The 24,642-nt window shown below is 45.5% G+C and overlaps 1 protein-coding gene across 1 annotated transcript in view; it reads left to right on the top strand.

Moving 5' to 3' along the window:
- rngtt (RNA guanylyltransferase and 5'-phosphatase) overlaps positions 1–24,642 on the top strand; it is a 519,190-nt gene that overhangs the window by 40,548 nt on the left and 454,000 nt on the right. The window contains exon 4 of the mRNA XM_038799337.1: positions 13,162–13,250. Coding sequence (XP_038655265.1) covers positions 13,162–13,250 — 89 coding nt within the window. The remainder of the gene's footprint in view (positions 1–13,161; positions 13,251–24,642) is intronic.

Below are 24,642 nucleotides of genomic sequence, written 5' to 3'. Positions count from 1 at the left end.
AAATATTCACAACAGACAGAGAGCGAGATCCACAAGGGTGGCACAGTGGTTAGCACTGCTGCCACATGGCACCGAAGTCCCAGGTTTGATCCCAGCCCTGGGTCACTGTCGATGTGGAGTTTTCACATTCTCCCTGTGTTTGTGTGGGTTTCGCCCCCACAACCCAAAATTGCCCCTTAATTGGAAAAAATAAATTGGGTACTCTAAATGTATTTTAAAAAAAGTAAGATCCACAGAAGCCAGATATAAATATGGCATTGCATTTGTCTTTTCAGTTGCTGTTTTTATTGTCATCGTCATCTAGTGTGGCGACGAGGGGATTTTCATAGTAACTTCATTGCAATTTTCATGTACATAGAACATAGAACATTACAGCGCAGTACAGGCCCTTCGGCCCTCGATGTTGCGCCGACCTATGAAACCACTCTTAAGTCCATCTACACTATTCCCTTATCCATATGTTTATCCAATGACCATTTAAATGCCCTTACCTCTGACATCTGTCCTATATCTATCTCCCCTCAATTTAAAGCTAAGCCCCCTCGTGCTAGCCATCACCATCCGAGGAAAAAGGCTCTCACTGTCCACCCTATCTAATCCTCTGATCATCTTGTATGCCTCAATTAAGTCACCTCTTAACCTTCTTCTCTCAAACGAAAACAGCCTCCAGTCCCTCAGCCTTTCCTCATAAGATCTTCTCTCCATACCAGGCAACATCCTGGTAAATCTCCTTTGCACCCTTTCCAATGCTTCCACATCCTTCCTATAATCCGGCGACCAGAACTGCACGCAATACTCCAAATGCGGCCGCACCAGAGTTTTGTTCAGCTGCAACATGACCTCATGGCTCCGAAACTCAATCCCTCGACCAATAAAAGCTAACACACTGTACACCTCCTTAACAACCCTATCAACCTGGGTGGCAACTTTCAGGGATCTATGTACATGGACACCGAGATCTCTGCTCATCCAAGAATCTTACCATTAGCCCAGTACTCTGTCTTCCTGTTACTCCTATCAAAATGAATCACCTCTCACTTTTCTGCATTAAACTCCATTTGCCACCTCTCAGCCCAGCTCTGCAGCTTATCCCTGTCCCTCTGTAACCTGCAACATCCTTCCGCACTGTCCACAACTCCACTGATTGTAGTGTCATCTGCAAATTTACTCACCCATCCTTCTGCACCCTCCTCCGGGTCATTTGTAAAAATGACAAACAGCAGTGGCCCCAAAACAGATCCTTGTGGTACACCACTAGTAACTGAACTTGAGGCTGAACATTTCCCATCAACCACCACCCTCTGTCTTCTTACAGTGAGCCAATTTCTGATACAAACTGCTAAATCACCCTGAATCCCATGCCTCTGTATTTTCTGCAATAGCCTACCGTGGGGAACCTTATCAAAAGCTTTACTGAAATCCATATATACCACGTCAACTGCTTTACCCTCGTCCACCTGTTTGGTCACCTTCTCAATAAGGTTTGTGAGACACGACCTACCCATCACAAAACAGTGTTGACTATCCCTAATCAAATTATTCCTTTCTAGATAATTATAAATCCTATCTCTTATAAATCTTTCCAAGACTTTGCCCACAACAGGAGTAAGGCTCACTGGTCTATAGTTACTGGGGTTGTCTCTGCTCCCCTTCTTGAACAAGGGGACAACATTTGCTATCCTCTAGTCTCCTGGCACTATTCCTGTAGACAATGACGACATAAAGATCAAAGCCAAAGGCTCAGCAATCTCCTCCCTCGCTTCCCAGAGAATCCTAGGATAAATTCCATCCGGCCCTGGGGACACTTTCCAGAATTGCTAACACCTCCTCCTAATGAACCGCAAACCCTACTAGTGTAGTAGCCTGTATCTCAGTATTCTCGACAACATTGTCTTTTTCCTGCGTGAATACTGACAAAACATATTCATTTAGCACCTCTCCTACCTCCTCGGACTCCACGCACAACTTCCCACTACTGTCCTTGACTGGCCCTATTCTTACCCTAGTCATTCTTTTATTCTTGACATACCTATAGGTATGACATACCCAGCGGAGGTGGTAGAGGTGGGCACGATAGCATCATTTAAGAGGTATCTAGACAGGTATATGAGCGGGCGGCAACAGAGGGAAATAGGAGACAGGTTCAGATAAAGGATCTGGATCGGCGCAGGCTGGGAAGGCCGAAGGGCCTGTTCCTTTTCTGTAATTTTCTTTGTTCTTTGTTCTTAATAGAAAGCTTTAGGGTTATCCTGGATCCTACCTGCCAAAGTCCTCTCATGTCCCCCCCTGGTTCTTCTTAGCTCACTCTTTAGCTAACTTGTAACTCTCGAGCGCCCTAATTGAACCTTCTGGTCTCATCTATACATAAGCCTCCTTCTTCTTCTTGACAAGTGATTCAACTACTTTAGTAAATGACGGTACCCTCGCTCGACCACTTCCTCCCTGCCTGACAGGTACATACTTATCAAGGACACGCAGTAGCTGTTCCTTGAACGAGCTCCACGTTTCAGTTGTGCCCATCCCCTGCAGTTTCCTTCCCCATCCTGTGCATCCTAAGTCTTGCCTCATCGCATCATAATTGCCTTTCCCCCAGCTATAACTCTTGCCCTGCGGTATATACCTATCCCTTTCCATCGCTAAAGTAAAGGTAACTGAATTATGGTCACTATCACAAGTGCTCACCTACCTCCAAATCTAGCACCTGTCCTGGTTCATTACCCAGTACCAAATCCAATGTGGCCTCGCCTCTTGTTGGCCTATCTACATACTGTGATGTAGGCCTATCTACATACTGTGTCAGGAAACCCTCCTGCACACATTGGACATAAACAACCCATCTAAAGTACTCTATCTATAGCGTTTCCAGTCAATATTTGGAAAGTTAAAGTCCCCCATAACAACTACCCTGTTACTTATGCTCCTATCCAGAATCATGTTTGCAATCCTTTCCTCTACATCTCTGGAGCTTTTCGGAGGCCTATAGAAAACTCCCAACAGGGTGACCTCTCCTTTCTTGTTTCTAGCCTCAGCCCATACTATCTCAGTAGACGAGTCCTCATCAAACGTCTTTTCTGCCACCGTAATACTGTCCTTGACTAACAATGCCACCCCATCCCCTCTTTTACCACCTTCCCTGAGCTTACTGAAATATCTAAACCCCCGGAACCTGCAACAACCATTCCTGTCCCTGCTCTAGCCATGTCTCCGAAATGGCCACAACATCGAAGTCCCAGGTATCAACCCATGCTGCAACTTCACCCATCTTATTCCTGATGCTCCTGGCGTTGAAGTAGACACACTTTAAACCACCTTCCTGCCTGCCGGTACACTCCTGCAACCTTGAAACCTCACTCATGACCTCACTACTCTCAACCTCCTGTATACTGGAGCTACAATTCAGGTTCCCAACCCTCTGCTGAATTAGTTTAAACCCTCACGAAGAGCATTAGTAAATTTCCCCCCCAGGATATTGGTACCCCTCTGGTCCAGGTGTAGACCATCCCGTTTGTAGAGGTCCCACCTACCCCAGAATGAGCCCCAATTATCCAGGCATCTGAAGCCCTCCCTCCTGCACCATCCCTGTAGCCACGTGTTCAACTGCTCTCTCCCTATTCCTTGTCTCACTAGCACGTGGCATGGGTAACAACCCAGAGATAATAACTCTGTTTGTTCTAGCTCTAAATTTCCACCCTAGCTCTCTGAATTCCTTCCTTACATCTCTATCCCTTTTCCTACCTATGTCGTTGGTGCCTTTGTGGACCACGACTTGGGGCTGCTCCCCCTCCCCCTTAAGGATCCTGAAAACACGATCCGAGACATCACGGACCCTGGTACCTGGGAGGCAACACACCAACTGCGAGTCTCCCGTTCCCACAGAATCTCCTATCTATCCCCCTAACTATGGAGTCTCCAATGACTAATGCTCTACTCCTCTCCCCCCATCCCTTCCGAGCAACAGGGAAAGACACTGTGCCAGAATCCTGTACCCCATGGCTTTACTGAGGGAAACGACCACAGGGGATCCCTGTACTGACTGCTTCCTCCCAGCCCCTCTCACCGTCATCCATCTATCTTCATTCTTTGGAGTAACTATATCTCTGAAGCTGCTATCTATGACCACCTCTGCCTCCCGAATGATCCGAACTTCATCCAACTTCAGCTCCAGTTCCCTAACACGGTTTCTGAGGAGCTGGAGATGGGTGCACATCCCACAGGTGAAATCACCAGGGACACTGACAGCGTCCCTCACCTCAAACATTCTGCAGGAGGAACATTCACTGCCTTCCGTGCCATCCCCTTTAGCTAAAACAAGAAAAAGAAAGGAAGAGCTTACCTGATATTCACTCAACCCTTTAGCTTAGAGGAGGCGGAAGGGTGGGGGACACTACAAGTGTAACCGCCCAACTTATATACAGGTACTACACATCTTCCCAGAAATGCCCACGGCCGACTTCCGGTTTCCTGCTGCTTTGAAACAAAAAAAACAACTCCGAAAAACAAAGTTAGTTAAAAAACCAAAGGTCGCTTCTCCTGAAAGGTAAGTTTTTAAAGCGGGAAACTTACCTTCCCGACAGACCCCTGGTTACTGCTCTCGCTGCTACTGCTGAATAACTGAAGGCCGCTTCTCCTGAAAGGTAAGTTTTGAAAGTGGGAAACTTACCTCCCCGACAGCCCCCTGGTTACTGCAAGCCTACTTGTGACACGAACAAAGATTATTATTATTATTACTACACCTGGAAGATATGGGCACATTAAAGTAGTCCACAGGGGGTGCATGATAGTCACTTGTTCTTTAGGAACTCTGAGGGAAGACACTTGACCGTCACTCTTTTTGCTTCTGCTAATTAGAATTATCTGCCATTTTAGTCCATCCGTTGTCTATGCAAATAAATTTATGGCAACTGCAAATGATCCACGTGGTAAATACACCAGGGGTTTGATTGCTTAACTAAGTTTCTCAAAATACAAGCATCAAATGGTTGAATTGACAGATCATTCCAAAAGGTTACTGTCTGAGGTAAACGCTCAGTGGCATGGAGGAATTGAACAATATAGTGTTTGATCTGTATAGCACTACCTGTAAAACCAGATGGATACATCTTCCCATGGTGGTTCCTCTGGTTATCTTTCCTTTAGTAAGTACCTTGCTTTGTGGCTGATACTGTAAACTTGTGTTGCTGCAGTACTTACTCCTGCTGGTGGATGGCGCTGTAGGAGTGCAGATTCAGTATTGTCTGCAGCGTGGTGTTTTTATTTCTGCTGCATAGTCTCTAGAACCTGTATTAAATGTCAGAAGTTGAAATGTGAATGATGTGCCACAATGGCATTTTGAGTAATAGGAAATGGGAAAAACAAGTCAAATAATTTGAAAGTAATCAAATATTTAGTGAACTGAGAATAGAAGTGAATCTGTAAGAAACCAATGAAAAGAAAATAGTTGAATAGTATCTAGACATTTGCAAGAAAATAACTATATATAATTTTCTGGCTCAGTGATTTTAAAATCTGTACCAACAGTTGCTTATTCATAATGGTCCTGCATCATTAGCTAAGAAGAATACTTTTGGCGCCGTAGGAAATATTTTCTAAATCTAAAGGTGGCTTTGCAGTGTGTTGCATATACTTGAAATTATCCAGCCATTCTTTTATGTGGAAAAATGCCAATAGACTGATGGTGGGGAATGGTGGATGGGTCAACGTAGGAGAATTGTGTGGGGTGGCTCAAAGCTTGGTTGAAAAAGTCGGTGCTAAGCACATTTCTGCAACTACTGATCTGCTACACTTTCACCTCGATGCCTTCATCACCATTAAAGGTCTTACTCTCTCTCCCTCTGGACGTTTTCCCAATACAGCTCCACTCTCCACTCCGCTAAGTCCAAGGGTTGGAGGCTTAAATTAATATGGTGGGCAACTGGTTTAGCTATTCACCATATAAACCATAAATGTTCTTGTCTGCCAAAACAGCTCAGTGTTGCAGGATAGTCTTGAAATGCAAAGATACAACCCCTTTCACCCAAACCCGCCCACCATCTTTTCTGCACTGCAAACCATTGTCCAGCCTCACCACCTAGAAAAAATGCGAGGAGCTCAATGATTTATTTGCTGCTAAGTTAGAGACCACCCAATCAGCTGCCTCTGTTGCTTCTTTCCCTTCCCCATCCCACTGGACTAAACTTCCTCGAAGGATTCCCCCTTGCCCTTAACTTTCATCTTTCTCTAACTTCTCGAACGTCCCTCGTGCCCTCTTCAAGTTCAGCTTGACCATCAGACCCATTTCCTGCGCCCTTGACCATACCCCTACTAAACTATTGACCACTCACCTTTTATCCCTGGTTTCCAGCCTAGCTCATATTCTTTTTAAAAAACATTTTTCCAACTAAGGGACAATAGTGTGGCCAATCCACCTACACTGCATATCTTTGGGTTGTGTAGGGTGAGGAGACGTACGCAGACACTGGGAGAAGGCTAGCTCATATTTATAACAGTTCTTTCCCCTGGCCTTCTTCAAACCTGCCACTTTTACTTCTTTCCACAAAGGAATGGCTCCATTTTAAAATCATTTTGTTTTCGAATCCCTCCATGGCCACAGTCCTGCCTATCTCCTCCAGTCCCACAACCCTTTATGATATCTACACATCTCGAATTCTGGCCTCTTGAGCAACCTTGATTTTAGAAGTGGTTGTGTATTCAGTGTCAAGGCCTAAACCCTGGAACTCACTCCCTCAACCTCTTCACCTCTCTGGTCTCCTATAAAATACTCCTTAAAACCTACCTTTTGAGCAAGCTTGGTCATCTAACCTATTAGCTCCCTATGTGGTTTAGTGTCATATGTTGTGTCATAACACTCCTGTGACGTACCTTTGACTGTTTTATTATGTTGAAGTTGCCAAATAAATGTAAGGTGTGACTTTAACAGGTTGAAAGAAAAGTCATGCAGCTGAATGGGCTTGGCACAATTGTCGGGATCTGAGGATGAGGGTTCTACTGCAGTTGGCGACAGAGCTACTGTAGGAGGATGTGCAGGACAGAATGCAGACAGCTGTAGACAAGTTGAAGTTCATGTTAGAATTGAAGCTCATCTTTGGGCCAAACAAGGTGGTGTGGTCATTCATGCTCTGATGCGGGGATTGGGAGAGGTGTGGGATGATGAGACAGAAAAAGCTGCATAGGACCTTATTTGCGATTTCTTTTTTTTTTTGTTCAGACAGTTTCTAAGTAGAATAGAAGGTAGACTGAGGATTTGAACAGGGATCTTTGGCAGTGATGGTCATTCGAAGATTAAATGGTACTAATGCAGTTATGCTGGATTGAATATGCTTCACATATAATTTTTAAAAATTGTTCCTGGTTGTGGATGAGGCATTGAATAAGGAGGAGGGGACATGAAATGAAATTAATTGAAGAGGGAATTTGATAATAAAGGAGATTAGGAAGCTGGATGGAGGAGGCTAGGCTGTTAGGGTTTGATTCAAGGAAATACCCCTAATATAGACTAGGATTGTAATAGTAGGCAGAAAGGGCGAAGAGTTTTTGGAGTGAGTTTATGAGAATGAAGTAGGTGGAGTTGATCAGGTGTCCCTGGGGGAACTTAAGGGGATGGTGATCATAATAACACAATCAGGGCAAGGAGGATCAGATTAAAAATAATGAATTTGGGGAGGACCAATTTCAGTGGGATGAAAATGGATGTGCCCCAGGAAAATTGGAGTTAAAGATTGGCAGGCAAAACTGACAGATCTTGCTTTGAAATTCTCAGTGGACTGCCTTTAACGAGAAGATGGCTTGTGTGTTAGTAAAGGTGCATTTCTCACCAGGGAGAAAGTAAGGCTGCAAAAGATAGAGTTCAGTGGATGATGAAGATGATGGAGAGTAAGATGAAGCAGAAAAAGGGTGCTTTCGTTAGATGTCGGGTAGATAATATAAAAGAACATGGCTAAGTACAGAAAGTTCAGAGGGAACCGTAGAAAGGAAATGAGAGGCGAAGAGTATGAGGGGAGATTAGCAGCTGGCATAAAGGGATCCAAAGGTCTTCTACAATGACAACTTGTATAGCACCTTTAACATAATGAAATGTCTCGAGGTGTTATAAACATCAAACAAAGTATGGCACAGAGCCACCAGAGGTGAATTAACTGCAGAAAGGCTTGGCCAAAAAGATAGGTTTTAAGCAGTGTCTTGAAGGAGGAACATGTGATAGAGAGGCAGAAATGTATGGAGGATATTCCACAATCTGGGGCTGAGTCAACTGGTGGCATGGCCACCAGTGGTGGAGCAATTAAGATTGGAGACATTAGGAAACCAGAATTACAGGAGCGTAGGTATATTGGAGAGATGTGGGGCTGGAGAACGTTAGAGATGGGGAGGGGTGATGCCAAGGAGGAATTTGAAAACCAGGTCGAGAATTTTAAAATCAAGATGTTGGTTGCCTGGCCAGGAGCCAATGTCAATCAGTGAGCACAGGGGTGATGAGGGAATGGGGCTGGCTGAGAGTTAAGAGATGGGTAGAAGAGTTTTGTGGACTTCCAAGAACAAAAGATAGGACGTTGGAAACTAGAAGGGAATGCATTGGAATAGTCAAGTCTAGTTTTAACAAAGCATGGATATGGGTTTCAGCAGCAGGTGAGCTGAAACAGATGAAAGTCAAGCTATGGTATAGAAGTGCAAATAGGCAGTCTTAATGATGTCACAAACGTCAGGTGAAAAGCATATCTCAAAATCAAATTTGTCACAGGCTGATGCCAGAGATAGGGTGATGTTGGAAATTGGGGTACAGAGTTTGGAGCAGGGACCAAAAGCAATGGTTTCAGTTTTCCTAATATTTATTTCTACTCATCAGTACTGGCCGTTGGATAAGTCTGGTGATTTATCAACAGTAGATGCCGAGAGGTGTGGGTGTTATCAGATTACGTGTGAAATTCAATGCTGTGACTTCAATTGATGTCGAAGAGAGGCAGCATCCAGATGAGAAATAGATGGAGGCCAAAGATTGATCTACAAGCATACAAATAGTAAAAGAGAGCGTGGCAAGGGACCCGAGTTTGGATACAGAGGACATGGTTAAGGTACTAAATAAATACGAGGCATGAAGGACAGAGACATGCATGGTTGTATATACACAAATCACTAAAGGTGGCAGGACAGTTTGAGAGCGTAGTTAGTAATATAGTATAACAGACCACGTGCTTTATGAATAGTGTACTAAAGGAAGGAAGTTATATAACACAGGTTTGACCTCAACTGGAGTATTGTGTTTAGTTCTGAGCACCAGACTTTGTGAAGGATGTGAAGGCATTGGAGAGAGTGCAGAAAAGATTCTTGAGAGTGGTCCTAGGGATGAGGAACTTCGGTTGTGTAGATATACTGGAGAAGCTGGGGCTGTTCTCTTTGGGAACCGGGCATTCCGAGGATACTTGGTAGAATCATACAATTTACAATACAGAAGGAGGCCATTCGTCCCATCGGATATGCACAGGCCCTTGGAAAGAGCACCCTACTGAAGCTCATGCCTCCACCCTATCCCCGTAACCCCACCACCCTTTTTTGGACACTCGGGGGACAATTTAGTGTGGCCAATCCACCCAACCTGCACAGCTTTGGACTGTGGGAGGAAACCAGAACACCCGGAGAAAGCCCTCGCAGACACATGGAGAAAGTGCACACTCTGCATAGACAGTCACCCGGGGCCAGAATTGAACCTGGGACCTTGGAGCTCTGAGGCAGCAGTGCTAACCACTGTGCCACCGTGCCGCCCAGGTGTTCAAGATCATGTGTGGTCTGGATGGAGTAGAAAGGGAGAAATTTATTCTGTTGATTGAAAGGTCAAGAACCAGTGGACACCAATTTATGGTGGTTGGCAAAAAAATAATGACAACATGAGGAAAAGTGCCAGGACATGGTTAGGATCTGGGATGCACTGCCTGAGAGTGTACTGGAGGCAGATGCAGCTGTGACTTTCAAAAGGAATTTGAATAAGCACCTGAAGAAAGAACGTTCACAGAGCTGTGGGGAAACAACAGATATTTGAGACCAGCTCAAGTTGTTTTTGCAGAGACTGCTTTTTCTGGCTCAGACATGGCAGGCCGGATAACCTCCTGTGCTGTAATCATTCTACCTGATCAATTCTGTGCTGTAATCATTCTACCTTGAATCAGTTCACCTGAGGAAGGAGCAGTGCTCCGAAAGCTAGTGTTTGAAACAAACATGTTGGACTTTAACCTGGTGCTCACCCCAGTCCAACGCTGGCATCATGGTAATCATTCTAAGATGACTGTTTAAACAAAAACAATTTTTTGTGTACCTGGTATTCAAATGAGGCAGGGAAGCATTTATCTTAAGTTCTGACCTCACAATTACACTCAATTGCTAGTTACATTATCAACGTCAATCACATTTCAGCTCATTTACTGAATGCTAAATTGATTTTGAGTACATCCCCTGCAACAATGAATTGGGGGTGGCTTTTAGACTCCGATGTCTGATTTCACTGATAGGTTTTAAAAATGGCTCCAGCCATTTGAAGTAGTTTTTCTGAAAGATTGGATGAATACTTGAGTGAGCAGACTATCGTTCCTTATATTAGACTCTTTGTTACCTTTTTTATGTTATATTTTATGACATAGCAGAACTTGTATTGAAAACCATTGAAACTTTTATTGATTTAAGATTGTGTGGGCCTCTGATAGGAAGGAAGGCAAAAGCAATTACGATGCTTACCCTGATATCAGTCTAGTTAGCTTATAGTCCCCTTCTTGACAAGAAGGAGCTGCTGAGGGAGGTAGTGACAGTGGCCTACCACCCATTTTCAACCAGATCTTATTCTAGCTGAAGTGTAAATGGATAAGTGCAGCCTCTCCATGGCAAGAAAAGTGAGTGAAGCAGAGTTGGAGGAAGGAGAGGACCCAACTCGCATTTATGACAGTAGTGTGGGTTAGTGAATGGGTCAGTTAGGTGGGAGGGTGGTAATTGGGTCATGTGATGGGATGGGGAGGTGATGGGTTGGGCCTCTGCGGGGTGGGGAGGGGAGGGGGGGATAATCTGCACTCTTTGGTGGAGGGTAGTCTGATCTGGCTGAGGAGGGATAGTTATGTCAGGAGGGGTAGTCAGGTATGATGGGGGGTTGGGGGATGTGGGGATGCGACATGGTGGGACAGTTGTTAGCATTGCTGCCTAGGAGTGCAAGGAGCCCAGGTTCAGTTCGGCATTGGCTGACTGTCTGGAGTTTGCACTTTCTCCTTGTGTCTGTGTGAGTTTCCTCCTGCACTCTTCATTGAACGAGGGTGGATCCCCTGGTTTAATGGTAATGGTAGAGTGAGGGATATTCCAGGTCATGAGGTTACAGATTGTGACCGAGTACAATTCTGCTGCCTCATGGATGCCCAGTCTTAAGTTGCTAGATTTGTTTGAAATTGGTGGTAGTGCCACACAATACAATGGATGGTATCAAAAATGAGAGTTTGTCATCACAAGGACTGCGTGGTGGTCACTCCTACTGGGACTGTCATGGACAGGTGGTAGACAGGATAGTGAGAATGAGGTCAAGTATGTTTTCCCCTCATGTTGGTTCCCTCACCACCTGTCGCAGTCCCAGTCCAGCAGCTATGTCCTTTAAGACTCTGCCAGCCTGGTCAGTAGTGTTGCCACCGAGCCACCCTTTGTTTTTTTTTGTTTTTAAAAAAAATAAATTTAGATTACCCAATTATTTTTCCAATTAAGGGGCAATTTAGCGTGGCCAATCCACCTACTCTGCACATTTTTTGGGTTGTGGGGGCGAAACCCACGCAGACACGGGGTGAATGTGCAAACTCCACACGGACAGTGACCCAGAGCCGGGATCGAACCTGGGACCTCAGCGCCGTGAGGCAGTTGTGCTAACCACTAGGCCACCGTGCTGCCCCCGAGCCACTCTTTGTTGATGGACACTGAAGTCCCTGACCTCCAGTACATTCTGTATCCTTGCCGTGCTTCCTCCAAGTGGGTCTGCCCTGCCAGTGTGACATATCTGGAAGGTAAGGTATCATTCCCCGAGTATGTCAGATTGTTACTTGACTGTAAGACCATATGTTGGTGAGGAGGATATCCTATCTTTGATGATCAGGCGGACAGAAAATCTGGACCAATGTTCCCGTATCAGCTGGATTGGTCTTCGGAGACATGGATTTTGATTGCTTGTGTCATATTCCAAATGGGTATTGAAGTAGCCAGAATTCATTGTTGAATCTGTTCGTGGTTATAGATTTTTATGACCCATATCCTGGCTTACACTATGTCTAATTCTCCCAGCACCCCTGTGCTCATTGATCTTCATTGGGTCCCAGTTGAACAAAGCCCTGATTTTAAAAATCTCATTCTTGTTTTCAAATCCCTCCACGGTCCCATCTCTCGCTTGCTTTGCAACCTCCTGCAACCCTTGGAGATATTTGCACTCCTCCAATTCTATTCTCTTGCATATATTTTGATTTTAAGCATTTCACCATTGACAGCCTGGTATCCGTGCCTTAACATTCTCCCTCTCTTTTAACAACAATCTCCTCATTCCTTAAAAAACTTATCCATTTGAACAAGATTTTGGTCATTTGCCCTAACATCTCTTGATGTGACCAGCAGTCATATTTTGTTAATGCTTCTGAGAGTTTTTACTATTTTAAAGGCATGATATAAACGTGCGTTGCCTTAGTCATCGACTGCATATTGTGTAAGTGTGTAATACATACTGATTGTCACCAGATGTCAGTCTCTCTCTGTTCCAGCACAAATGATGTGGACCAAAACTACTGGACACAGGCTGGTTTTAGGGTTCATATGTACAGCTTCGTATTTTCATGATCTTTGTAGTCTAAATTTGTTTTTAATCCTGCCTGGTTTTGCCTTTAAATTTTTATGTTGGAAAGAGTAAAAGTTTATTGTTCCGATGAAGTACTAGCTAATATACCTAACCACTGATGGATTGGGGAAAGGTTTGAACGCATGTGCAAAATGTTCCTGATTGTAAATGTGTAACTGAGATCTGATGAGCTGAAACTCTTATAGATTCAGGAAACCTATGAATTTGGTTAGCGTTTCCCCTTTTTAAGAACTAAAAGCTGTCTTGGGTTTGAGCAGTTGTCAATGTGACTAGTGCAGTTTTACGTGTATGTGACTAGATTTTAATTTTGTTTTGTTTAGACATGCTGAGTGCCCCACTGAAGAAGTAACACACATGTTCATTCGGTTGTGTGAACATTTCATAATGCAGCACCCCATGGAATTAATAGGTACGTACTGAGGAAACAAAATCTGGGTGCACCATATTGGGAAAAAAAAACTTATTTCGCCATTGTCTGGGCATTGTCTTACTCTGTTCTTACAGTATGTGATGGGAAAAATCCATATTGTAAGTGAAAAAGTGAGAAAAAGACCAGTGAAACAATAGATTCAGGGTGAGGAGAGTTGCCTGGATAAATGAATACACAACCATCAGATACAAAGTAAGTCAGTTGGAAACACAAATTCAGCTGAAAAGGTATGATGTAGATGCTGTTGTAGGGATAGAACATAGAACAGTACATAGAAAGTACAGCACAGAACAGGCCCTTCGGCCCTCGATGTTGTGCCGAGCAATGATCACCCCACTCAAACCCACGTATCCACCCTATACCCATAACCCAACAACCCCCCCTTAACCTTACTCTTTAGGACACTACGGGCAATTTAGCATGGCCAATCCACCTAACCCTCACATCTTTGGACTGTGGGAGGAAACCGGAGCACCCGGAGGAAACCCACGCACACACGGGGAGGACGTGCAGACTCCACACAGACAGCGACCCAGCCGGGAATCGAACCTGGGACCCTGGAGCTGTGAAGCATTTATGCTAACCACCATGCTACCGTGCTGCCCCTGGCTACAAACTGGCTACAAACTGGGCGACAACCTGAGCATAATTGGGAGCTAAATAGTCCAGGTGCATAGGATCTTCAAAAACGACAGGAAAATTAGAAAAGGAGGGAGATAAATAGTGCTTTGTAACCATTTTCATAGTGGGGGGGGGGGGAAGAGGGCAATGTATAAGGGAAGCTAAAACTAAGCCAATGGGAGGAATAAGTGGAATTAGAAAACAGCATTTCTCTCCAATTGGAGACTGAACCTCTTGCCTCCAATGATTCCAATTAGTGACCCACGTCTCAACATCTCCAGGTGGAGGGGGGATTTTAATAGGGTGCTGGATTCGAGTCTGGACTACTCGTGCCCCAGATCTCTGAAGGTGTCAGCAATGCTGAAGGAGTTTGGATTTATGGAGTGAATGGGGGCAGCGGACCCGTGGTGGTTTGAGACGCCGAGGATAAAGGAATTTTTGTTCTTTTGGCATGTCCAAGGGGGACTTCCGGATTGATTTTTTTTGACAGGGCCAAGGCACTGTTGGCGGGGGTTGGGGCCGAGTATTTGCGATCGTGGTGTTTGACCACGCGCCACATCGGGTGGAGGGGGCGAGCTCCCAGCGGCCGCAGTGGAGGTTGGATGTGGGGTTATTGGCCGATAAGGAAATCTGCGAGAAGATAGGGGTGGCTACCTGGAACTATGTGGAGCATTATAAGACGGGGGAAGTCCCTGTGGCTACGTTGTGGGTGTTGAAGGCAGTGGTTAGAGGAGAGTTTATCTCGGTGAGGGTGGAACAGGCAGAGAGGCTGAAGCTGCTGGGGCCATTCAGGTGGTGGACCGGAGATACTCGGCGGGGCCTGAGGAGGCGCTGCTGAAGGAGTGGCAGAAGCCCCCCCCCCTGTTGTAGCTCCCTCCTCTCTTCCTTACCCCAGAGTTTCTCACTAATTTTACAGGAAGACAAAGAGCTTGAGCATTCTGGGTTGTACTGCCTGATCTCGTTGTTAAATGTGGATATGAAGCTATCGGTGAAGATGCTGGTGGTGTGGACAGAGAACTGTGTGCCGGGGGTGATGGGGGAGGACCACATGGGGATCGGGAAGGGGCGGCAGCCATCGACCAATGTTCAGAGGATATTGAATATGATAATGATGTCCTCAACGGGCCACGAGGTGGTTGTGCCTATGAACGCGGAGAAGGTGCTTGACCGTGTGGCGTGGCCGTACACATTAGAGGTGCTGGGGCGGTTCGGATTGGGGCAGGGTTTGTCGACTGGTGAAGTTGTTGTATTAGGTTCCTAAGGTGAGAGTGCAGACCAATAGTGTCAATTCGGAGTATTTTGGGTCAGCTTTGCTGTTTTGCCTTAGCGACTGGTGGCAATGGCACTTCGTTCTTCGAGGGGGTTGTGGGGGGGATGGGGATTGAGCACTGGGCCTATATGCTGATGACCTCTTGTTATATATTGCGAACCCAGTTGAGAGTTTTGACAGGATTATAGGGATCTTGGGGGAGTTCAGTCTTTTTTCAGGGTATATGCTCAATATGGGGAAAAGTGAGTTATTCCCAATTGGCGGACAGGGTGGGGGGGGGGGGGGAGCTTAAGGAGGTTGCTGTTTCGGTTGGTGGGGTAAGCTTTTGTTATCTGGGGATACACGTGGCACAGAGCTGGGCCTAGCTGCACAAGTTGAATCTGGCAAAGCTGGTGGAAGGAATGAAGGAAGACATTAGGAGGTGGGATGTGGTGCCTTTGTCGTTGGCTGGAAGGATCCAGACGGTAAAAATGACTATGTTGTCGAAGTTTCTGCCCGTGTTTCAGAATCTCCTCATTTTCATGCCCAAGTCTATTTTAGTGTGGTGAATAAGATGATACTGGGGTTCATGTAGGTGGGTAACGTTCCCTGAACCAGGAGGTTTGAGTATTAAAAATTGGCAAGTAATGTTGCAGCTGTATAGAACTTTAGTTAGGCCACTCTTGGAGTATAGTGTTCAATTCTGCCGCCATACTACCAGAAGGATGTGGAGGCTTTAGAGAGGGTGCAGAAGAGATTTACCAGGATGTTGCCTGGTGTGGAGGGCATTAGCTATGAGGAGAGGTTGAATAAACTCGGTTTATTCAACGGAGGTTGAGGGGCGACCTGATAAGAGGTCTACAAAATTATGAGGGGCATAGACAGGGTTGATAGTCAGAGGCTTTTTCCCAGGGTAGAGGGGTCAATTACTAGATGGCATAGGTTTAAGGTGCGAGGGGCAAAGTTTTAGAGGAGATGTACGAGGCAAGTTTTTTTACACAGAGGGTAGTGGGTGCCTGGAACTCGCTACCGGAGGAGGTGGTGGAAGCAGGGATGATAGTGATATTTAAGGGACACCTTGATCAATACATGAATAGGATGGGAATAGAGGGATACGGATCCCGGAAGTGTAGAAGATTTTAGTTTAGACGGGCAGCATGGTTGGCATAGGCTTGGAGGGCCGAAGGACCTGTTCCTGTGCTGTACTTTTCTTTGTTCTTTGGTGTTTCTAGAATAGCTTCCATTCCTGTCTGCCAAGTACACCACCAGCCCGGTGGGGGTATCAGTGTTAAGGGTGTGGAAGCAATATCAGCAGCACTATAGGATGGAAGGCATGTCCCTGTGGGTGCCGATTTGTGGCAACCGTGGGTTTGTTCCGGCAGGGCTTAATGCGATGTTTCAGGGGTGAGGCGTTTGGGGATAAAAGTTTTTTGGGGGGTGAATTTATGTAATTGGAAGAGCTTGAGGTGTCCTTGCTGCCGAAACGAATGGATTCAGCGACCTGCAAGTGAGGGACTTCTTCAGGAAGTAGGTGGGTTTGTTCCTGGAAGTGGCTGCCACTTCCAGTGCAAGCTGATGTCTGAGGGTGAAATAGATGAGGGCAAGGTCTCCGAGCTGATGAGGAGGGAGGGCGCCCAGTGGAGGAGGTCCCGAGAAAGTGGGAGGAGGGGTGGGGGTGGGGAGACGCAAGCTATTGTGTGGAGTGAAGTTCTGCGGAGGAGAAAGTCATCATTGTCGTGTGGAAGACTGAGTCTCAAACAGTTTAAGGTGGTGCATTAGGCTCATATTAAGAGGTCTCGGATGAGCTGTTTTGTTTTTCAGGGTTGAATGATAGGTGTGGCTGGTGTGCAGGAGGTCCGGCGAAACATGTCCATATGTTTTGGGCATGCCCGAGGTTGGAGGGTTTCTGGAAAGAGTTTGAGAACGTAATGTCGAAGATTTTGGAAGTGGAGGTGGCGCTGAGCTCGTGGGTGGCGATATTTGGAGTGTCAGAGGATTTGGGACTGTGGAGAGAGGCTGATGTGGTAGCCTTTGCCTCCCTGATAGCCCTGAGGCAGATCTTGCTGTGCTGGTGGGATTCCGTGCTGCCAGAAGTAGGGGCATGGGTGAGCGACTTGGCAGAGTTCCTCCACCTAGAAAAAATTAAGTTCACCATAAGACGGACGGAGGAGGGGTTAGACTGTTCATTGACTTCTTTAAGGGACATTAACACATCAGCGGGGGGATGAAAAGAGGGAGTGGAGCGATCGGTACGGGTAAATAGGGTTAATTGTGTATCGTTTAATGTTGCTGTTTGTTAGTTTCTGTTCTGTATATATTTGAAAATACGTCCAATAAAATATTTTTCACAACAGAAGAGAGAAAGCAGATTTTCACACATACGGAACCGTAGAAAACCTGGAACTTGCCCCCTCTAAATTTATCAACGGACCAATTGAAATTTTTAAGACTGAGACTGATGTGTATTAAATAGGTAAAAGTTTCAAGCTATGTGGGATAAAGATGGCAAAATTAAGTTGATGTAAAATGAGCTATGATCTAATTGAGTTGTGCAACTGGCTTGAGAAACTGTAGAACCTGCAACGGTTGCTGTCTTCCTATGTCCCTCGTTCCAGTTAAGTTTTTGTTAATGCTGCTTTGTAATCAGCTTATTGGAGTTAGGTGAAAGAAATCCTTAGTTTGCCTCGTGGTTATTTCTTCTGTTGTGTGATACCGGACTTATTTTTAGTGTCATCTCCAGTTGTCTTGCAATATTTTAAATTGTGGATTCAACTGGGGGGAGGGGATGCCACATATTGGCTATTAAAATGGTATAATTTCCCTCTTGTGTTGGCACCATCCCTTGCAAAAGCTTATTAGAAGTTCGGCAATTATTTTGTAGCTGTACGATGATGAGGTTAGTTAGAATTGGTTCTTCCAATTGGAATGTTATTAAATTAACTTATTACCACTAGATGGCTCCCATGTAATGTTGCAGGTAATTTTCTGACTGGGAAAGCAATGAAGTCAGTCATTCAAATGTATTATTGCGCCTCTAAATATTTTATATGTGTGGACCTTTGTTCACTGCAGGCAATCCTCCTGTTGAGGGCAAATCAGTGTTCTCTATATGTTTAACACATCTTCCTTGCTTTTATACGTGATATCCCTAATAATAAAGTCTTAAGATTCTGGATACTTTATTAACCCCTTTCTCACCTGTTCTGCCTACTTTCAATGATTTATGCACCTGTATATATCTATTATTGGCAAGAAGCTGGAGTCAATAAAGAGGAAATAACGAAACATTGAGGAAAGCTGAATATAATCATGGGTAGCACGGTAGCATAGTGATTAGCACTGTGCCTTCACAGTGCCAGGGTCCCAGGTTCGATTCCCGAGTTGGGCCATTCTCTGTGCGGAGTCTGCACGTTCTCCCTGTGTCTGCGTGGGTTTCCTCCGGGTTCTCCGGTTTCCTCTCACAAGTCCCGAAAGACATGCATGTTAGGTGAATTGGACTTTCTGAATTTTTCCTCTTTGTACCCTCACAGGCGCCGGAATGTGGCGATTAGGGGCTTTTCACAGTAACTTCATTGCAGTGTTAATGTAAGCCTACTTGTGACAATAAAGCTTATTGTTATTGTATAATCAAACCTAGTCAACATGGTTTTATGAAAGGTAAATCATGTTTGACAAGTTTGCTTGAATTCTTTGAGGATGTAACAGGGGGAGTAGATAGTGTAGATGTAATGTACCTGTAGATGTAGTGCACCTGTAGATGTAGTGCACCTGTAGATGTAGTGCACCTGTAGATGTAGTGTACCTGTAGATGTAGTGCACCTGTAGATGTAGTGTACCTGTAGATGTAGTGTACTTAACTTTCCAAAAGGCATTTGACAAGGCGCCGCATAAGAGGCTGGTGCACAAAGTAAAAGAATTGGAGGAAGTGTGTTAGCATGGATTGAAAACTGACTCGCTTAGAAAACAGAGTTGGAATAAGTGAGTCTTTTTCAGAGTGGAAAGATCTAATGAGTGGAGTACTGCAAGAACATAAGAACATAAGAACTAGGAGCAGGAGTAGGCCATCTGGCCCCTCGAGCCTGCTCCGCCATTCAATTAGATCATGGCTGATCTTTTGTGGACTCAGCTCCACTTTCCGGCCCGAACACCATAACCCTTAATCCCTTTATTCTTCAAAAAACTATCTATCTTTACCTTAAAAACATGTAATGAAGGAGCCTCAACTGCTTCACTGGGCAAGGAATTCCATCGATTCACAACCCTTTGGGTGAAGAAGTTCCTCCTAAACTCAGTTCTAAATCTACTTCCCCTTATTTTGAGGCTATGCCCCCCTAGTTCTGCTGTCACCCGCCAGTGGAAACAACCTGCCCGCATCTATCCTATCTATTCCCTTCATAATTTTAAATGTTTCTATAAGATCCCCCCTCATCCTTCTAAATTCCAACGAGTACAGTCCCAGTCTACTCAACCTCTCCTCATAATCCAACCCCTTCAGCTCTGGGATTAACCTAGTGAATCTCCTCTGCACACCCTCCAGCGCCAGTACGTCCTTTCTCAAGTAAGGAGACCAAAACTGAACACAATACTCCAGGTGTGGCCGCACTAACACCTTATACAATTGCAACATAACCTCCCTAGTCTTAAACTCCATCCCTCTAGCAATGAAGGACAAAATTCCATTGCCTTCTTAATCACCTGTTGCACTTGTAAACCAACCTTCTGTGACTCATGCACCAGCACACCCAAGTCTCTCTGAACAGCGGCATGCTTTAATATTTTATCGTTTAAATAATAATCCCGTTTGCTGTTATTCCTACCAAAATGGATAACCTCACATTTGTCAACATTGTATTCCATCTGCCAGACCCGAGCCCATTCACTTAACCTATCCAAATCCTCTGCAGACTTCCAGTATCCTCTGCACTTTTCGCTTTACCACTCATCTTAGTGTCATCTGCAAACTTGGACACATTGCCCTTGGTCCCCAACTCCAAATCATCAATGTAAATTGTGAACAATTGTGGGCCCAACACGGATCCCTGAGGGACACCACTAGCTACTGATTGCCAACCAGAGAAACACCCATTAATCCCAACTCTTTGCTTTCTATTAATTAACCAATCCTCTATCCATGCTACTACTTTACCCTTAATGCCATGCATCTTTATCTTATGCAGCAACCTTTTGTGTGGCACCTTGTCAAAGGCTTTCTGGAAATCCAGATATACCACATCCATCGGCTCCCCGTTATCTACTGCACTGGTAATGTCCTCAAAAAATTCCACTAAATTAGTTAGGCACGACCTGCCTTTACGAACCCATGCTGCGTCTGCCCAATGGGACAATTTCTATCCAGATGCCTCGCAATTTCTTCCTTGATGATAGATTCCAGCATCTTCCCTATTACCGAAGTTAAACTCACTGGCCTAATTTCCTGCTTTCTGCCTACCTCCTTTTTTAAACAGTGGCGTCACGTTTGCTCATTTCCAATCCACCGGGACCACCCCAGAGTCTAGTGAATTTCGGTAAATTATCACTAGTGCATCTGCAATTTCCCTAGCCATCTCTTTTAGCACTCTGGGATGCATTCCATCAGGGCCAGGAGACTTGTCTACCTTTAGCCCCATTAGCTTGCCCATCACTCCCTCCTTAGTGATAACAATCCTCTCAAGGTCCTCACCTGTCATAGCCTCATTTCTATCAGTCGCTGGCATGTTATTTGTGTCTTCCACTGTGAAGACCGACCCAAAAAACCTGTTCAGTTCCTCAGCCATTTCCTCATTTCCCATTATTAAAACTCCCTTCTCATCCTCTAAAGGACCAATATTTACCTTAGCCACTCTTTTTTGTCTTATATATTTGTAAAAACTTTTACTGTCTGTTTTTATATTCTGAGCAAGTTTACTCTCATACTCTATCTTACTCTTCTTTATAGCTTTTTTTAGTAGCTTTCTGTTGCCCCCTAAGATTTCCCAGTCCTCTAATCTCCCAGCAATCTTTGCCACTTTATATGCTTTTTCCTTCAATTTGATACTCTCCCTTATTTCCTTAGATATCCACGGTCGATTTTCCCTCTTTCTTCCGTCCTTCCTTTTTGTTGGTATAAACCTTTGCTGAGCACTGTGAAAAATCGCTTGGAAGGTTCTCCACTGTTCCTCAACTGTTCCACCATAAAGTCTTAGCTCCCAGTCTACCTTAGCTAGTTCTTCTCTCATCTCCTTGTAATCTCCTTTGTTTAAACACAAAACACTAGTATTTGATTTTACTTTCTCACCCTCCATCTGTATTTTAAATTCCACCATATTGTGATCGCTCCTTCCGAGAGGATCCCTAACTATGAGATCATGAATCAATCCTGTCTCATTACACAGGACAAGATCTAGGACCGCAAGGATCAGTACTTGGTCCACAATTGTTCACAATTTACATGAATGACCTGGAGGGAGGGACAGAATGTAAGGTTTCCAAATTTGCCGATGGTACGAAAACAGATGGAAGAGCATGTGGTAATGAGGATATTGTGATACTGCAACGGGATATAGATGACTGGGCGTAATCCTGGCAAATGGAGTTCAATATGTGAGGTCATGCACTTTGTAAGGAGGAATTTAAAGGCAGATTATTATCTAAATGGAGAGAAACTGCATGTGAGTGAAGTTCAGAGGGATCTAGGTGTTTTAGTGCATGAATCACAAAATGCTAGCAGGCAGCTGCAGCAAGTTGTTAAGAAGGCAAAAGGCATTTTGGTCTTTATCGCAAAGGGATTGGAGTATAAAAAATAAGTTTTGTTGCAATTGTACAGGGTGTTGGTGAGGCCTCACTTGGAATACTGCAAACGGTTTTGGTCCCCTTACCTAAAAAAGGATATAGTAAGGTTGGAGGCAGTCCAAAGGAGATTCACCAGGCTAATTGAGCGGCATGGTAGCACAGTGGCTTCACAGCGCCATGGTCCTAGGTTCGATTCCTGGCGTGGATCACTGTCTGTGCGGCGTCTGCTCGTTCTCCCCATGTCTGTGTGGGTTTCCTCCCACAAGTCCCGAAAGACGTGCTGTTAGGTGAATTGGACATTCTGAATTCTCCCCGTGGACCTGAACAGGCGCCGGAATGTGGCAACTAGGGGATTTTCACAGTAACTTCATTGCAGTGTTAATGTAGCCTACTTGTGACGATAATAAAGATTATTATTAATAAAGATTATTATAATTCCTGGGATGAGGGGGTTGTCCTATCAAGAGAGACTAAGTAGTCTGTGTCTGTATTCCATGGAGTTCAGAAGAGTGAGAGGTTACCTTATTCAAATATACAAGATCCTGCGGGGGCTTGACCAGGTAGATGGTGAGATGTTTTCATTAGTGTGAGAGTCTCGAACAAGGGGACATAGGTACATGATAAAGGGCAGGTCATTTTTAAAAGAAAAAGTATTTTTATTAAGGTTTTGCAGAATTTTTCATAATAAAACAGTAGTAACCATAATAACAAAACAAATTAGAGTGAACATTAACATGCTGCAAAAAGAGAATATACAATAACAATTAAATAGACATCACATCACGCGACCCGACCCTGTCTTCCCACACCATCCCAATGAAGCCCCCCCCCCCCCCGATTGCTGCTGCTGCTGACATTTTAATTTTCCCCGAGAAAGTCGATGAACAGCTGTCACCTCCGAGAGAACCCTAGCGTAGACCCTCTTAAGGCAAACTTTATTTTCTCGAGGCTGAGAAATCCAGCCATGTCGTTAACCCAAGTCTCTACACTCGAGGGCTTCGAGTACCTCCACATTAATAAAATCTGTCTCCGGGCTACTAGGGAGGCAAAGGCCAAGACGTCGACCTCTTTCGCCCCCTGATCTCCCGGGTCTTCTGACACTTTAAAGATTGCTATCTCTGGACTCTGCACCACCCGTGTGTTAAGCACCTTGGGCATTGCCCTCGCGAACCCTTGCTAGAACACTCTAAGCTCTGGGCATGCCCAAAACATGTGGACATGGTTTGCAGGGCTGCCCTTGCACCTCATAGAACTGTCTTCTACCCCAAACAACTTGCTCATTCTCGCTGCCGTCATGTGTGCCCGGTGGACCACCTTAAATTGAATTAGACTGAGCCTGGCACATGATGAGGAGGAATTAACCCTGCCCAGGACCTCTGTCCACAGACCCGCTTCCAACTCCTCACCTAGCTGCTTCTCCCACTTGCCCTTGAGCTCCTCCACCGGGGTTTCCTCCACCTCCAGTAGTTCCTGGTAGATATCCGACATCTTCCCCTCCCCCACCCAGGTGCCGGAGACCACCCTGTCCTGTATCCTGTGGCGGGAGCGTCGGAAAGGCCACTACCTGTTTTTTCAGGAAGGCTCATACTTGCAGATATTTAAAGATGTTTCCTGGTGGCAGATTAAATCTGTCCTCTAGCGCCTTCAAACTGGGAAAGCTTCCGTCTATGAACTGATTTCCCATCCTTCTGATGTGCCCTCTGCCAGCTCTGGAACCCACCATCCATCCTACCTGGGACAAACCTGTGGTTGTTGCACATCGGGGTCCAGACCGACGGTCCTTCCATCCTCTTGTACCTCCTCCACTGTTCCCAGATCCGAAGTGTCGCCACCACCACCGGACATGTGCAGCAACGGGTCGGTGAGAACGGCACAGGAGCCGTTATCAAAGCTCCCAGACGAGTACCTTTACATGACGCCGCCTCCAGCTACTCCCACGCCGCCCCACCCCCCATCGCCCACTTCCTAATCATAGCTATGTTGGTCGCCCAGTAGTAGTTGCGAAAGTTCGGCAGCCCCAACCCCTCCAACAGCGATCTCCTTACTCGTGGGTTCTTATTCGCCCGCACAAAGCCCGTAATGATCCTACACACCCGCTTAAAAAAGGCCTTGGGGATAAAGATGGAGAGGCACTGAAAGACAAACTAAAATCTGGGGAGGACAGTCATTTTCACGGTCTGCACCCTCCCTGCCAGTGACAGTGGGAGCATGTCCCACCTTTTAAAGTCCCCTTCCATTTGCTCCACCAACCGGGTCAGGTTGAGCCTGTGCAGCCCATCCCATTTCCTGGCCACCTGTGCACCCAGGTAACGAAAACGTTTCTCTATCATCCTGAGCGGCAGCTCTTTCAGTCTCTCCTCCTGCCCCTTGGCCTGGATCACAAACAACTCTCTCTTTCCCATGTTCAATTCGTACCCTGAAAAACTACCAAACTCCCTCAGGATCCGCAGAACCTCCCCCATCCCCTCCACAGGGTCCAAAATGTACAGGAGCAAATCATCCGCGTATAGCGAGACCCATATGTTCCACCCCTCCCCGAACCAGTCCCCGCCAGTTCCTCGAGGCTCTCAGAGCCATAGCTAGTGGTTCTATAGCTAGGGCAAATAGTAACGGGGAGAGGGGACACTCCTGCCTCGTTCCCCGGTGAAGCTCGAAGTACCCCGGCCTCAGCCAGTTTGTACATACACTTGCTACAGGCGCCTGGTACAGCAATTTCACCCAGCCAATAAAGTC

The sequence above is a fragment of the Scyliorhinus canicula genome, chromosome 6 (assembly GCF_902713615.1).
Source record: "Scyliorhinus canicula chromosome 6, sScyCan1.1, whole genome shotgun sequence".
NCBI lineage: Eukaryota > Metazoa > Chordata > Chondrichthyes > Carcharhiniformes > Scyliorhinidae > Scyliorhinus > Scyliorhinus canicula.
This window is presented reverse-complemented; position numbering and strand designations above follow the sequence as displayed.